Here is a 17470-nt window from a genome sequence, read left to right on the forward strand (position 1 = left end):
TCATGTGTCCTATTTATATTCAATTTTGAAGTGTAATAAATACTTATGGAGTGTTTCATATATGTCATACATAGTATTGAATGTTCAATTTGATTAAATATAAAAACAAATGCTTCAATTCATTGTAGTTAGAAATATTCTGTGCTTAGGCAGAAAGATAACCTATTGCTCCAAGCATAGTTTAGATGTTTGTTTTATTTCAATCTTGCTTAAAATTAAGACTTGTTTAAAATAGAAATACCATCCTGTCCTTACAGGGTCCTTAGCATGAAAATAGAGACAGATCCTAGAGAAAGAGAAAATGTTAGCCTCGAGAAACAAATTGAAGACTGAATAATGGATGCATAAATTAAGTTAAAGCATCTTCATGGGAGGGGGTGGAATTAGCCTAATTAAAGCAGCGTTGGTGAGAACTTATGGCTAACATGGACTTTGGGTTAGATTTATTAATTTTCCCTGGAAGCCTTTCATAGTGCTAACTCAGATGCTGTAGTTACTTAAACAGACAAACAAAACAAGTCTGCCCTGCTCTTTCTCCAGGATTGAAATGTCAAGGGATGCTCTTCCTGAGAAGGCCTGTCAGTTGGACAGTCGCTACTGGAGGATAACAAATGCTAAAGGGGATGTGGAGGAAGTCCAGGGACCTGGAGTAGTTGGTATGTCATCCAAGATTTACATTTCTTGGTCAATTGTTTCAAAGAAAGTTTAGGCTGTTTATAAGTTATAAATGTAATTTGTGGATGTCATTAGCCTATTATTTTAGTCCCTGAAATGTCATTTTTTCTGAAACTATAGCAAACAGTTATTTAGGGATTAATTTCCCTTTTTGTGGACCATTGTTCCCTGATTGTTATTCTTGTGTTCTTAATTTTTTCACCCCACCCCATTCTTAATTTTTTAATTGTAATTATTATGTTCTGTGAATTAGGAGGCACAAGATAGTAAGAATATAAATTTTATATTGGTAGTCTTTATCAATTATAGAATATTGAAATAATAGCACAGATTTAATTTTCCTTTGTTATTATTGATGCTGCTTTTCCAGAAGACACAAGTTAAGTCTAGCACCCATATTAGCTGACTCAAAACCACCTGTATTCATGTACATACACACAAACACACAAACACACACACATAATAAAAACATACATTTTTATTACTTTTATTTATGTATTTATTTTTTTTGTAAAGATTTATTTATTCTACACAAATACACTGTAGCTGTCTTCAGACACCAGAAGAGGGCTTCGGATCTCCTTATAGATGGTTGTAAGCCACTATGTGGTTGCTGGGATTTGAACTCAGGACCTCTGGAAGGGCATTCAGTGCTCTTAACCACTGAGCCATCTCTCTAGCTATGTATTTATTTTTGAACTCAGGGTTTAACTGTAGCTTTGCTTACCTGGAAATGTTTATGTAGACCAGGCTGGACTTGAACTCACAGAGATCTATCTGCATCTCTGAGTGCTGGGATTAAAGGTACGGATCACCACCTCTGGCTGAAATATAAAATATATCTCAAAAAAGAGAGGATCTAGTGCTAAGGAATTGTATTTAAAATGTTGTAAGTTTTGTTATTTGATTACTGATGTGAGGACCCTCCTCTGTAACTGATATTTATCCAGATTGAACATGAGGGATGCATTTCAGAACCTTATGTTTTAGTCTCTTGCTGCTATAGGAATTAATACTACCTTTACCTTTGAGTACTGTCTCAAAGTGTCTATGACACTTTTATTTGTGTTTTAAAGATTATGTCAATTTCGGGAAAAAAGTGTCCCTCTTAAATTTTGTTTATTAGATATTCCCCACTTGCTACCTTGTAGAGAATTTGGGGAATAAAAAATGTTGAGGGTTGGGGATTTAGCTCAGTGGTAGAGAAGTCCCTGGGTTCGGTCCCCAGCTCCAAAAAAAGAAAAGAAAAAAAAATATTGAGAGCTGGTGAGGTCTCAGCAGACAAAGGCAGGTGCCACCGAAGCTGAGTTCCCTTCCCTGGGACCCACGTGATTGAAGGGAGACAGTGCCCTCCTTACATGTGCAGAAAGTCCCAGCCCCCAACATCTGACTCAAAAGTAACTGTCAAGATGGACAGCACCCTCATGATGCCACCACATCAGCACTTTGCTGTAATCCTCTTAGAGCTTTGTTTTCTCCCAACTGTACAATTTACTTTCAAACTACTTACATAGCATCTGGAGAATTCTTTACTAAAAGGAAGAAGTGAATTTTAGGGGTTGGGGATTTAGCTCAGTGGTAGAGCGCTTGCCTAGCAAGTGCAAGGCCCTGGGTTCGGTCCCCAGCTCCGAAAAAAAGAAAAAAGAAAAAAAAAGTGAATTTTATATTTTGGTTTATTGTTACTGTTTCCTCTGCAGGTGAATTTCCAATTATTAGCCCAGGTCGGATATATGAATACACCAGCTGCACCACATTTTCTACAACATCAGGCTATATGGAAGGGTATTATACCTTCCATTTTCTGTACTTTAAGGACAAGGTCTTTAATGTTGCCATCCCACGATTCCATATGGCATGCCCAACATTCAGGGTGTCTATAGCCCGATTGGTAAGTTAAATTTTTTTCTAGTGCTAGATTTATGACTTTGTAGAATTATTCTAAAGACCATCTTTGTTTAGGTAGATAATGATGTCCCCCTCCAAAAATGTAGACGTTTTGAGGAAGTATCTTAGGTATTAGTACCTGAAGGGAGATGAACAATGTGTTCATTTTCATCCTTCCTACTGTTACCCATTTTGCAGATTAATCTTCTTTTTCACGGTTCCCAATAGTAGCTATGTGGCCTGAACGTATTAGAAGACGTGAAGGGCCAATGAGACCACTTAAAATCCACTCGTGGGGCTGGGGATTTAGCTCAGTGGTAGAGCGCTTGCCTAGGAAGCGCAAGGCCCTGGGTTCGGTCCCCAGCTCCGAAAAAAAAAAAAGAACCAAAAAAAAAAAAAAAAAAAAAATCCACTCGTGTCATTAAGAGTTGGAAAATAGTTTCCTACAGTGTTTTTGCTAAGACTCCCAACTTAATAAAATAAACTAGTATCCTACAGAGAAATTTCATAGAGGATTTATTGGGTAGGAATATACGTCTCTGATTGTTTTTCAAGTCAACCAGGCATCTTTTACAAATCTCATTCTTAAGGTTACTTGGTGATAGGTACAACAGTAACCCTACTTTATGGGCTATAGAGTGATTGCAGTGTGTGGAGTACTATGTTACATTTGAGGATTATATATTCAGAATGCACCTCAGTTGTAGACATGGTACGCTTAGAAAATGCCCTCCCAGCTGCTGGAATGGGTAGGTTTGAGATAATTCTAGAAAAGTGGACTAACCTTCCTGAAAGAGGACCCATTCTCAACTCTGGTTTGAAAGATTAGCATGAAGAGCCATTGTGCACTGTATGCAGTGTAGTGAAAAGGACCTGTACTGGCCCACGTTTGTGATAAAGTTGTTTCCAGCATGGAGAACTTGCTACTCCCTGGAATAGACTTCCTTTTTCTTTCTTGGGTGAAGGGGATGAGAGGAAAGCTTGAGATAGGGTACCATTATGTAGCCCAGGCTGGCCTCAAACTCACTGTTTTCTTGCCTCAGCCTCCCAAGTGCTAGATGTGTGCACCATGCCTACACCAGACCAGACTTGCATTCTTGGCCTACATCAGACCAGACTTCCATTCTTGGTTAGCCCAGAACCTATCTGAGCGTGGTACCATCCTATCCTTAAGTGGTGATATTCATCAGTGAAGCTGTCTGGAACTGGAGTTTGCTTTATGGGGAAATTTTAAAATACGGACTTAATTTCTTTAATACGTATATTTTCTATTCTTTCTTGTTTCAGTTTTGTGCCTTTCATAAAATTTGTTTATTTCATCTAAATGTTGAATTTATTAGCATAAAGTTATTTACAATATCCGTTGATCTCCTTTTTATGACTACAAAAGCTGTAGTCACATAACCTTCTTTTATTCCTAATATTGGTGATTTATATCTTTTTTTAGCCACAACATTTCTATTGATCATTGAAAAGGAACAACACTTCGTTTTGATGGATTTTCTGTAGTTTCTCTTTTCTATTTCACGCTTGGTGCACTTGTTTTTATTTCTCTTCTGCTTACCTTGGGTTTCATTCGCTTTTCCTGTAGCTTTTAAAGGTAGAAGTTTAATTATCGACTGTAGACCTTTCCTGTTTCTAAGCCCTGTTTTAGCTGTTATTGTACAAATTCTGATGTTATATTTTGGTTAATATTTAGTTCAAAATACTCTCAGATTTTCCTTGTAACTGATTTAAGACTGCATAGAAATATGTTAATTTTCAAGTGTTTGGAAGATTTTAGTTATCTTTTGCTTATTGATTTCTAATATTGTGGTTAGAGAACTTATTTTGTATTGCTAATATTTTTTAATGTTTTATGACCCCAAATTATGTGAAGAATTTCTATATCTTGGTCAATGATCTTTGTGTCTTTGAAAAGAATGTATACTCTACCATGTGAGAATTTATTCTATAAATGACAGGCCACACTGGCTGGTTGTTTGCCAGTGTGTGTCAAGTCATCTGTATTTTTATTGCTCTTTCTTTAAACTTTTGTTATTTCAACCATTGAAGAGATTATTGTTGAAATCTTTAATGGCTTTGCCCACTGCTTACTTTATTCTTGTCACATTTGCCTCATGCATTTTGAAGTTATGTACTTGTGTGCCAGTGCTTAGATTGTTGTCTGTTTACGACAGTGGTTCTTTGACTCTTATTCGTCTCTAATAACATTCCTTGTCCTAGCTTAAGAGCATTGAGGCATGCGTGGGCAGGCAGTCGAGTTGGGTCAGTTGATCCTTTTGTTGCTTGTCTTTAATATTTGTTTCAGTGGATGTAAAGTATGGGTTTAAAGACAGTGGTTCTCAAGCCTTTGGGCCTCACCACCTCCTTAGATGTATAAACACCATTGATGCCTAAGAACCTGTTTACACAGTCATTGTCAGTATTTACCATATTGGAAATGAAAACAGGACAGTTATAATAGTATCAGTTCCTTTTAAAATTAAAATAAATAAACCCTTTACATGTTCAACCCTCTCAACTGTATTTATTTATTTAAAGCTTTTGTTTCTGCTCAACTACAAGAAAAAGTATTTGACTTGTTTTACAGAAAGTGTTTTTTCAAAGATGGAGAGTCATTAGAAAAAAATGAGAATTGTGACTTAATCAACATAAAAAAGACAGTAGGGCTGTATTTATTGACCTTTCTTATTTCTGTTATCTTCCTTGATATGGAAGTTGAATTTTGTTTTGCATTTTTGTCCCCCACCAGTCTGATTAATTGCTAGGCTTCATAATTTTTTTTTATACTTGACACTGTAAATGGCTTCTCTGCTTAGTTTAATGATGTCCCTGTGTAGTTATTTACTGTGCTTGACTGAGGCACTAGGAACATTCTGGATGCTTCTTTATGTCCCTTCTCCTCTCTTGTCTGCTATTCCTATAGTACACTATCATCTGAATATTTCTCTTTCTAATCACAGTTGATTCCTTTAACAGTTCTTGTTTTCTTAATATAATAATCATACTACCTGATAATCATGTTTTAGGATTTCCAAAGGCTTCCCCATCCCTCCTTTTGTACCTCCTGCAAAATTTTGAAGTCTTCAGTCCTTAGATTTAAAAAAAAATCTGAAGTTAAAAATAATGAAATAACATAAGTCACATTTGTGTATATTTTCTGATTGTTATTGTGTGTTATAATAAATCCTAAATGACACAATTCTTTTCTCCTACATTTTCATTTGCTCTCTCAACAAGTGAGTACTGTAGCAAACAATATAATCAAAAGCCTTGGATTTCATACTCTATTTGGAAGGAAAGAACTAATATGTGCTCTTGGGTCAAGTATCAAATGTGGTAGAAAAAATTAGGTGCTAAAGGGAGTATCCTGTCGGGCTCTGTTCTAAAGATGTATCAGGAAAGGTCTTGGTAATATCTAAGTAGAAATATGGAAGGAAGGAAGGAAGGAAGGAAGGAAGGAAGGAAGGAGGGAGGGAAGGAAGGAGGGAAGGAGGGAAGGAAGGAAGGAAGGAAGGAAGCCATGAAGCCATGTGGATTTGTGGAATAATATTCAGCCAAGAAGTACTTGGTATGAGGGTTCTTAGGCAACTGTGAGCTTAGTGTGATCGCAGTAGGCTTGAGTACAGAGAACAGTTATAAATGAGGTCAGAATAGCCACTCTCAGTACATGAGAGCCTGTTATAAAAAAGAGGGGCCAGAGTAGTGCTAATGATATTAATGCAGTAAAAGCCATTGTGGGGGGACTTTTGTTGACACCATGTACTAAATTTCTCAGTACTGAGATGGCCAGCTGAGCCCTGACTCTTCATTGAGTCTTCAGCTGTGTGTTAGAGAAGATTAGCAGCCAAATTATAGCCACAACTCGATTGGGGATGCCTGCTTAAGCAGAATGGCATTCCAAGAGATGGTCTGACACTGCATGCTCCTCGCCTCTCCTGTCTTAGAGCCTTCACAGCTCCCTTTTCCTACAGTCTTGAGTGGTCTTAGGAATGCATCTCTCTAGGGACTCGGCAAAGTAACACTCGGCTGAGGCTGAGTTAGAAAAGGCAGTCTGCCTTTAGGCCTGGAACATTTGCCTTTGGTGTCCTGGGACCTAGTGTGAGAAGTCCAGTTCCCATGAAGCAGCCATAGAAAGCCTGTAGAGATTTAACCTCAAGGTGGAAGGAAGTGCCCACTCCAGGCTCCAGATATTTGGATCATCCCAGTCCAGGTACCAGACATGTGAGTGAAGAAGCCCTTGAGGTGAAGCTTGGTTCCAGTCATCATTCAGCTGTATCACCATGAGAGACTTGAAGCCAGAAGTATTCCATTGAGTGCTTCCCAGATATCCAACCACGGAAGCCAAGAGAAGACAATTGACTGTTGTTGTTACGAGCAACTGGAAAAATAAAATATTTCTTTTTCAAAAGTACAGGCTACTGATGTTTAAATTAAAATAATGTGTCTTTGGAGCTCAATAAAAAACCTTTCAGGAACTGTGCATAAAAATTACCATTAGAGATCATATCTGATTAATATTTTCACATCTCTGTGTCCATAAGCAGATAGACTTATAAAGAATTAATAAACCACATTACTATAAGTTCATTAAAACTTTATTGTGGGTTACTAGTATGCCTGCCTCTGTATATGAATTACCAACTGCTATGTGAAGAACCATCACTGTCTTAGTGAAATGTGTTTACTTTTAAAACCATGTTGAGCATTTCTTAGCACGATGCATCGTGCACCATGAGATTGTGCTGTTAGCTCTGTGAAAACTTGTGCCTAGCATGTCTAGTTACTTGTGTTCTAGGCCATAGAATTATTATAAGAACTGATGGACATTTTTCTCATCAGAAGATCTTCTCTTTTAAGGAAATGGGTCCTGATGAATATGAAGAGATGGAGGAGGAAGCTGAGGAGGAAGAGGAAGAGGAAAACGATGACTCAGCAGACATGGATGAATCCGATGAATCAGATGAGGATGAGAATGAATCAGATGAGGGTGAAGGGGAGGAGAGAAGGAGGAGGGTCTTTGATGTTCCCATCCGCAGACGCCGCTGCTCTCGTCTTTTTTAGCTGCTGCTGAAGGAAGCTCTGGAATGACACTATTCTGTTAAATAGATTTGTCAATAATGTAAATAATTGTGCTCAGCATATAGCAGGAAACTAGCACGGAATGTTCCAGACCTAGGCTCTACACGACACTACATTAGGAGTTGGATCGCTTTGCTTTGTTTTGTGGTTGTAGGTAGCAGAAGAAAAGGAAATTGTTTTCTCTTCCAGAGTCCATGGGAGAGCAATTCTATAGCTGAAGAACAGATGTTCCTTTGTTTAAAAATATTTTCTACTTAAAAACAAAACACAGAGGTGAAGAGAAAATTGTTTTGGGTGAGGATTTTATATGTAGCAGAAATACCCACACCAGGGTAGAAGAGACTATGACTGACTGTGAAAAGACCCCTTCTGTTGTTTAGAAACTAACAAAATTTGTAATTAGCTTCATCCATTTCATGGTTGTTAATAGTTTATACTCATGGGGAACTAAATGACTAACTTGAATAGGAATAGTTTGCCCTTTCTTAGACAATCTGTCCTCGAATTAGTCTTTGTCACACAGACCTTGAGTTGCAGTTTTCATCATTACTTTTAAAATCTTCAACATAACTTTGGACTTTAAAAGTTAGAGTTCTCACGCTATGACCTTTCTCACATCATTTACAGATTCCTCATTTTAAATGTGGTTTGTAAAAGTACGTAGAGTGTTGTTAAAGATTCTTCACAATGTCTCATGTAGTCTAAATTTGTAAATATGCTTTCTGTTCTGTTTCCTTATACATTTGTCTAACTTTGTGGTAAGTGATCTGAATTTTATGTTAGGGTTAGGATATTTTCGTGAAACATGGATTTTTTTGTAATTATATAATTGAGAGTTTGGAATGAAATCCTTCAAGTGTCAAAAACTCCTGTTTTAAAAACTTTTGTGTAAGTGCCTATTTCCCGTAGACTGCTGAGCTTTGTTCTTAAGCTAGAAGATGGCAGTGCTACTTGCTGGCCTACAGCCAGAGGACAGCAGGTCCATTCAGAGTTGACTGCTGCCTTTGATTATGCTCTTTTGCTCTCCATCAATATTCCTGTAAAACAGTTCAGTCGTGGAGAAAATTTAGGAAGAGAGCGTCATGTTCAAGACTAAGTGCCTGCTCTCAGGGACTATGAGCAAACTTGCCCTTTTATGAAGACAGATCAGAATATTCCAAGTCATTTTCCTACTTACCTTTCATAGGAGAGTATACTCACATGGTGTTTCAACAACAAGCCAGCAGCAGCCTCATCTTCTGTATACCACATCTGTTGAATGTATCGTTTTTTCTCCTGTGCTTGATTAAACCTCATGTTGTTTGTTTGTTATGGCCCCACAGCATACGGAATCACTGCTAAGGTTGAGAGTAAGTTGTCATCAAGTGATCCACCCAGAAATGAAATTTAAATGAAGGACTTAGAAACAAGGGGGGTGGGGATCACTGATGGCTACTGCTTATTAAGTCAGCTGCTCTACCATAGCTAGACCCTCAAAGAACAAGAGCAGATGGGACATAAATTGTTGGAACATCTGCTTCATTGACGGCAATATGAATATTTCAAGAAAGGTCAATATCAGATCTGGAGGCCCTTATAATCACCTGACTTGACACAAATGTGCCTTCTACATCATGATGTCCACTGCCAAAGCAGGGTTTGCCTACAAGAGTGAAAGAGAAGACTAGACCTGACTAGGATGTCGGGGTTACTGAGAGCTCTGGGTGGTCTAAAGTGAATAATCATTAGGAAATTTGAAAGTAAGTGGTAAGCCTGCAAACTTGTGGGTGAAGAATGCTAACTTTAAAAGGTAGAAACTGGGTGTGTGGAGTGGTTACTTGCCAACGCAAACCCTCCTCTATTCCATCTAGGTTTGTATAAAATACATTCTGTGTGGTTTGCAAGGTGATAAAATAGCTTGTCACTACAATCACCTAATGACTCATTTCTTAAAATCTAATCCCATTGTTAAGTGAGAACATGACTATTATCAGACTGCCAAATACTATCAGGCTACCCTTCCTTTTTTTTTTTTTTTTTTTTTTTTTTTCTTTTTTCTTTTTTTCGGAGCTGGGGACTGAACTCAGGGCCTTCCGCTTGCTAGGCAAGCCCTCTACCACTGAGCTAAATCCCCAACCCCCAGGCTACCCTTCTTAAAAATAGTCAACTGTCTTAATTTAGGCTGCTATAACAAAATACCTTTGATTAAAATATACAGTAGAAAGTACAGCCAGGCCTTGGTGGTACACACCTCCAATCCCATTTGAAAGGCAGATTGAGGCAGAAGGATTACAGTGAGTTTGAGACCAGCCTAGCCTACCGAGTAAAATTCTGTCTTTAAAAAAAGAAATGTAGCTGTACAAGTGGAGATGTCATTAACAACAATCAACCTAATGCCCCACGTTTTCATAAAGATGCTTTGTGGATTAATCAGTATAATGCACAGGAAGGGACGGGATGTAGAAGACAAACATTCAGACCCTACTGTCAACCCACTTTAAAAGGACTTTCCCAATACATCAGTAGTTAAGAAACTATGACAAAGCTGGCCCCACACTTCCTTGCCTTTCCTTGTATCCCTTTTTCTAGTGTACTGATGATGGCCCAACTGTGCCTGCCTGTCTGTCTGTCACAGTGCTTCAAGGTTGCTTAGCCTCCCTTCAAAGTTTGCCTTTTGGTATATTCAACAGACTTTGTTTTATTTTCTGGGAGAGAGAACAATAATAGGCCAAAGAAAATCCATCTAAGCCCAGCTTGATGGCCCAACAAATTTATCAGGATTACTAATGGGAACATGAAGGATGGACAGCTGCAAATGAGGAACAACATAGCAGCCCAGGGGAGGGCTCAAAGCATCTGGGGTTCCTGGGAAACTCAAGGTAGCTGCATGTTTGAAGAGTCTCCTCTAGCAAGTTTGTACTGCTCATATAACCACTGGAAGAGATGTTCAGTCATAAACCAGAGTCTTGAATCTTCTGAGGAGTTTCATGAGCCTCCCTACTCCCTTCAGGAGACTGCTTCTACGAATAGGAATTAGCTGTACAGTAAACCTCCACATCACACTAAGGTGTGGTTAGTGAATAAGCCTTTGTAAACTACATTGCAAAAATTCTTACTCATAAACGTTTTTAGTGCGTATGGGAGTTTTGCCCTCTGTAAATCTGTGCACCACTTGTGTGCCTAATGCCCCTGGAGGTCACAAAAGTTTATTGGATGCCCTGGGTTCTGAGAATTGAAATGGAATCATCTGGAACTGCAATCAGTGCTGTTAACTGCTGAGCCATCCCTCTAGCCCCACAATAAATGGAATTTAACCATGGACATCAATGTTGCCCCAACCAGACTCTAGTGGAACAAAGTCCACTTCCGGCTCACAGGCCTCTTGAGAATGCATCCTTTCACATATTTGAACCTCAGGATGAGGCATTCCTAAATTAACTGCGTAAATGGTTTGGTTCTTAGTAAAAACTCAGAGGTGACTAGTTCAGGACTGATGTGGCATGATGTCATCAATGTTCTAGATCCAGATGTGTTCCAAATTTTTCATTTTAAACACAAGAATGAATACACACACACACACACACACACACACACACACACACACACACATCCCAGACTGGCCCTAAAGTTCTGATCTTACCTCTATCTCACACATCCGAGATTACAGCTGTATGGTACATGACTGGCTAAACTTTACTCCTAAAGGTCCCTTTATAGTCTCAAATTGGCAACCCGCCATATGTATTCAGAGAAGAATGATGAAAGCTAAGCAAAAGGTGTTAAGGAAGTAAATAAACTCGGTCTCTAACAATAACACGGAGAAGGGGCCTGGCATGCAAATCTAGGGCAGTAGCAATGGGAGCAGAATGAACTGTGGGTGGAGTTGCAATGCCTAAATGGTAAGTAGGCCTGGTTTGTTAGTAAATATGAGGAAGTAGAAGAAAAAGTTATTTCCAGACTTTTGCCTGTATGAAAACTTAAATGGCAGGAGAGCTGTCATTGGAGATGAGATTTGTACACTCCTGAGTTCAGGGACAAGAGATGCCCAGAAGTAGGCCTACATGTGACTATGAAGGTATGGTTGGATGTGCAAGGGAGTACATGTAAAGGACAACCACTTAGTCTAACCCAGGTGTCTTAGTTAGGGATACCATGCTGTGATGAAACACCATGACCAAAACAGAGCTGGGAAGGAAAGGGTTTATTTTCATTTGGCTTACACATCCATATCATTGAAAGAAGTCAGGACAGAAACTCAGAACAGGACCTGATAGAGAGGCCATGAAGAGGTGCTGCCTCCTGGCTTGCTCTCCCACTCCCACCCAGCTTGTTCTGACTGCTATCTTATAGAGCTCAGGACCGCCCAACATGGGCTGGGCCTTCCCTCATCAGTCACTGATGAAGAAAATTCTCTACAAGTTTGCCTGCAGCCCAATCTCATGGAAGCATTTTCCCAATCGGGCTTCCCTCCTCTCAGATGACTCTAGCCTGTGTCAAGTTAACATAAAATTAGCCAGCATACCAGCAAACACTCAGTTTAGGGAGGTAAGGGGAAGACTCTCAAAAAGTCAAGAGACTGGTAGCAAAATACCTGGGGCTTTAGAACTTACGCACATCGAGTTCTAAAAAGAGAATAGATCATAGGAGATACACAAGTCAATGTGTACAAAATGATAAAGGGCCAGTAAACCATCAGTAGTATTTATAACCAGGTCATAAATGCATGGGGCAGCACTCTCTGGGGCAACAACGGTAGGGGTTACAGTGCAATTGCAGAGGTGATAATAGGCTGAGGGAACCTTATTTCCAGTGCAGAGTCCCTGTCCCATTATTGATTTTAGGGTCAGTTTCCCTCTATCTGGTTGCTGCCATCTACATCTGTAGTCTGTGAATAGTCTCCGGGGACAGCTATTCCTTCTTAGCAGTGGGACTGAGCATTTAAGCATAACCAACAATCCTGTGTTAAGTCCAGGTGAGAGGAGTTAAGAACCTGGAAAATGGCTTCTAATAGTTGCAAGGGTAACTCTGACTCTGGTGATGAAGTGGGCAATGCAGGAGGTGGAATGGATTTAGGGAGCGGTTGGTTAGATGAAATGAGACCTCGATGGGGTGGAAGGGTGGTGGGTCCTGAATGATGATGGGCAGAGGCAGAGGTTTGTGTATGTGTGTGTGTGTGGGGGGGTGGTTTGGACTTGCTAATAACTTGATGGGATCATGGGTCTCACAAAGCTACGTTGGAGCAGTTGAACTGTAAGTAACAGTCTGATTGGCCTTCTTGCCAGCTGCCGTAAATTTTATGAAAAGGTTGTTGCTTGTGGGTACCCAGACAGTAAGGGGGGGTTCAAAACAAGGTCTGCAAGTCTCTCTCCTAGGAGGCTGGGTATCCTTTCTTATGCAGGAATGGTCCCCAAGTGACTGTGTATCCTCAAACCAGGTTACAGTGATGAGGTCATCTTTGATGGGGGGCTTCCAGCTCTTCCTCCCAGTAGATTTCCATGCCCATGTGGTACAGAAACTGTGGACCTCTGCGTTTGGTTCACTGGCTCCGATCTCAAGGATGCCCTGGGCAGACATACAAGGCCTGAGACTGTGTGTTCTTTTGGGGCCGGGGTGAGTTGCAATCGTAACCAGGAAAGGACATTTGATCTGAGAGGTCCCATCTCTCACCCACTGGGTCACAAAGGTCTACATGAAGGTCACGGATCTAGGTGCCTGGAGTAGCCAAGTAGGAGGTAGAGTTGGCAATCTTATCGGTTGCAGCATTAACTAACTGCCAGGTTAGATTCAGGGGCTAGAGGGGGCTGGTGGCTATGTAGCAAAGCATAAGCAGCAAGCCAGCAGGATCAGGAGTGCTGGGGTTGCAGTTTGGGTGGCTAGACAGGGTGTGGGGTGACCTGGGAGTCTCCAATGGAACCTCAACTGCTGGGTCGTCTTCCCTCCTGGCAGGCTTAATGTGGAAGTGGTGTATCAGTGTCCTGATCTCGTCTGTAGGTGTGGTCAGGATCATGGTGTGAGGTCCTTTCCAGCGAAGTTCCAGAGTCTTGTGGTTTCATGTCTTAATCCAGACTCCATCACCTGGTTCAAAGCACTGGGGGCTAGGGTGAGAAGCAGATTCATAAACCTGGTGGATGGCAAGCCAGAGTTGCTTCTGGACCCTATGGAGGGCATCCAAGGATCTTAAAAACTTATGTTGTCCCTATTAAGCTAAGATACCAGACTGGAGGTTAGTCAGCATGGGAGAAGCCCTCCCATATAGGATCTCAAAAGGGGCGAGACCTAAAGTATAGCAGATGTTCCTAGCCTTTTATAGGGCATAAGGTAGGAGTCAGTTTCAAGGGTTAATTTGGTCAAGGCCTCCTTCAGGGTGGGATCATCCATCCTCTCTACTTGCCCTGAACTCTGGGGTCTGTATGCACAATGTAATTTCCAATTGGTTCTGAGAACCTGAGTTTTCAGAGGTTTAGTTACCTGAGATGAATGCTGGTCCATTGTCACACCCAAGCAGGGTAGGCAAACCAGACCCAGATATGATGTCTTCCAGAAGCTTCTTTACCGCTATGTTGGCCATCTCCTTTGTAGGGTAGGCTTCTTCCCATCCTGAAAAGTTATCTATAAAAACTAGCATGTGTTCCTGGTTTTATTTCTGTATAATCTATTTCCCAATTAGACCCTGGTCATTGACCGGATTCTCCTTGATTGGGGCCTGAGAGGTGGGACAGTGAGATCACCTAATCAAGTGTCCTAAGTCAAATATTTTGTACCTTGCTCCTCAAAGCAATTCCTTCAGCCTTCAGTGACCGGGTGTGAAGCTTGATGAATCTGATGGGTGAGTGGCTTAGCAAACTCCTTAGGTAGGATGGTGCAGCCTTCAGAGGTCAGCAACCATATATCTCTTCTGTAAACTCCTTGGCATTTTGCCTGATCTTGTTTTGTCTTCAGGAGTATATTCAGGGATGGCTGGGAGTGCAGAGGGAGGCAAAGCTACCAGGATGTTGGCAGTGGAAGCTTGGGGCTTGGGTGGCCTCCCGGTGACTATCAGCTAGCCTGTTCCCTTGGGCTATTTCTGATGTTCCTTTCTGATGCCTGGGGCAATGAGTCATGGCCATTTTGAGGGGAAACCATAATGTCTCCAATAAAGCAAGTATTTCTTCCTTATTTTTGATGTTTTTTCCTTCAGTAGTCAATAATCCCTTCTCTTGGTATACGGATCCATGGACCTGAGCCGTAACAAAGGCATATGAGGTCAGTGTAGATGTTAGCTACGGCCCCTCTTGCCAGTTTTAAGGCCTAGGTTAGATCCTTCAGTTCAGCTTTCTGGGCTGAAGTTCCCAGTGCCAAAACAGCTGCCCGAATAACAGAGTCCAAGAACATTACCGCTGCCCTGCAGACCTGGTTCCACTCTGGATAACGCTGCTCCCATCCGTGAAGGAGATACGTTCAGCACCTGGACAGGGCATGTCAGTCAAGTCAGAACTACAGATGGGTTAGGTAGCAAGGTGGCTGGTTTAGGGCAGATGATGGGTTATGTCTTATGCAAAGACAGTTCAAATGTAGAGCCTGAAGGTGTGCCAGTGTTGGGTTCTTGAGGGTCCCCTCAATAGTATGGGAGGTGGTGATAAGTTCTTACCCCATGGCTATTTTGTTAGCATCCTTAACTAGCAGGGCAGTGGCAGCTATGATCCAGAGGCAGGCCACAGGATCCAGCCTCTTGGATAAATAAGCCACAGGTCTTTTCCATGGTCCCAAAGCTTGGGTGAACACTCCCTTTACTATTCCCTTTCTCTCATCCACATACAGGGGGAAAGCTGTGTGATTGTCTGGGAGGGCCAAGGCCAATGCCTCCCATGAGGCTCTTCTTAGAGTCTTAAAAGCCAGGTCCCTCTCAGAAGTCCGTTCTGTTTTATCTTCTTGGCCTCTGATGGCTTCTTATAGTGGTTTGGCCAACTTGGATTACAGAGTTCACTCTGGATCAAAGGTAGATCCCAGAAATGTCCATGCTTGCCTTTGGGTTGATGGAACTAGGATGCTAAGGATGCTAGACATCTGATAGCATGCATTGGCCCCCCATTATGTGCCCCAGATGGGTGACCGCAAGTTGACAAAAAGCTGGGCTTTCTTAACAGACAGTGGGTAGCCAAGTTGGTTCAGCTCCTATAGCAGGTCTTGTGTGGCTGGCATGGCTCCAGGTCAGCCCCTCCCCCCAAATCAGGATGCCATCTATATACTGGGGCACAGTTATCTGGGGTGGGCAGGCCAGCACTCACCCAAGTCCTCATGCAGTGCCTCGTCAAAGATGATGAGTGAGTTCTTGAATCCTCGAGGTGGGCATGCCCAAGTCAGTTGTCCATTGAAGCCTCTTCAAGTTTTGCCATTCAAAGGCAAAGAGAGACTGGCTTTTGGGCACTGGAGCCAAACTGAAGAAGGCATCCTTCAGGTCCCGCTCAGCGTACAGTGTGTGCCCCTGCTCCGGAGGGAGGCTGCTCAGCTGCTCGGGAGGGAGGCTGCTCAGCAGGGTGTACAGGTTTGGGATGTGGGATGGACGTCTTCCTCCCTCTTACTTACCTCTGTTAAGTCCTGCACAGGCCAATAGTCATTTGAATGGGGCTTCTTGACCAAAAAGAGGGGAGCATTCCATGCTGATTGAAATCAGAAGCCCTGCTTCCCAGAGCCGGTTAATGTGAGGGCTGGTCCCTGTTCTGGCTTCTCTGGGCATTGGATATTGCCTGATTTGGGCTGGGTAGCTGAGCCCCATTGGAAATTTTTCTGTCCAGACCTTGGGAACTTCTTCCAGAAACTCCTGGAGTAACAGGCTAGGAGATGGGGCTGGTTGAGGGAACAATTTGTATTCCTCTTGTAGGGCCAAGGTCAGAACATGGCTTCCACTCCCTCTGGACCCACATGGATTTGCGCTCCCATTTGGTGAGGAGGTCTCTTCCCAGGAGGGGTCTAGGCATCCAGGGATGACCATAAATGAGTTTTACCCATCACACTTCCAAGCCCACCTTCTTCAGGTCCACCTATCCATGGATAGGGCTTAGTGGCAGTTGCCCCTTGTTTTTCAATTTGACAATGGCCTGAGTGGTTGTCTCAAAACAGTGCTTCTGTGTCCAGCACAAAGTCTATGGGCTTCTCCTCCACCCTCAGGGTCACCCAGAGCTCATGGAGGGGGGTTGAGCCTGACACCCTCAGTCATCTAATTCTTCTAATTCCAGAACCTTTGGGCCCTCTCTGATGCTTCTTAGGGCACTCATGCTTCCAATGGACTTTTCCCTTGCAATAGGCACATCGGCCCCTCTCTAATGGAGGACAGGTTTTTCCTTCAGTGGGGACTGGCTTACCTTTGCCCCTTCTGCTAGCTAGGTTTTTTCAGCTCTCTCTTATCAAGACAACCACAGCTCCTGGCAGCGAGTAGCACTTTTCGCCAGTCCTCTGGTCTGTCAGTCTTTGGGGGTTTCTTGGTGGTTGAAAACCTTCTCGGCTATGGCTACTCACTCCCTCAGGTATTGAACTAAAATGTCCAGGTACTGAAGCTTCCAACAGATGTCAAGGGCAGGTTGGTTAGCAAATGCCATGTTTATAGCTGACTGGTGCTCTCTGGCTTCTGGGTCAAAAGGAGTGTAGGTCCTGTAGGCTTCAAAAAGTCTTTCTAGATGTTCCCTGTGGCTCTCATTCTTTCCCTGAATCATCTGGCTCACCTTAGATAAGTTTGTGGGCCACCTGGCAGCCTCTCAGAGGCCTCCATCAGAATCTGGCTGTAGACCTGGAGCCTCTCCCTACCTTCGGCAGTGTTAAAATCCCAGTCTGGTCAGGGCAAAGAAAAGGCTGAGTCAATATCAGCCTGGACTTG

The 17470-nt window shown here is 42.1% G+C and overlaps 1 protein-coding gene across 5 annotated transcripts in view; it reads left to right on the forward strand.

Annotated features, from left to right (window-relative positions):
* Positions 1–9792, forward strand: part of Fbxo3 (F-box protein 3) — a 32365-nt gene extending 22573 nt beyond the window's left edge. For 2 of the 5 annotated variants that reach the window (XM_087654564.1, XM_087654565.1), the window contains exons 9-11: positions 541–656; positions 2373–2563; positions 7423–8965. In XM_087654564.1, coding sequence (XP_087510690.1) covers positions 541–656; positions 2373–2563; positions 7423–7626 — 511 coding nt within the window. In that variant the 3' untranslated portion in view covers positions 7627–8965. 5 annotated transcript variants of the gene reach the window in all.
* The last annotated feature ends 7678 nt before the right edge of the window (positions 9793–17470 follow it).

Source organism: Rattus norvegicus, chromosome 3 (genome assembly GCF_021556685.1).
Source record: "Rattus norvegicus strain SHRSP/BbbUtx chromosome 3, alternate assembly SHRSP_T2T, whole genome shotgun sequence".
NCBI classification, from domain to species: domain Eukaryota; kingdom Metazoa; phylum Chordata; class Mammalia; order Rodentia; family Muridae; genus Rattus; species Rattus norvegicus.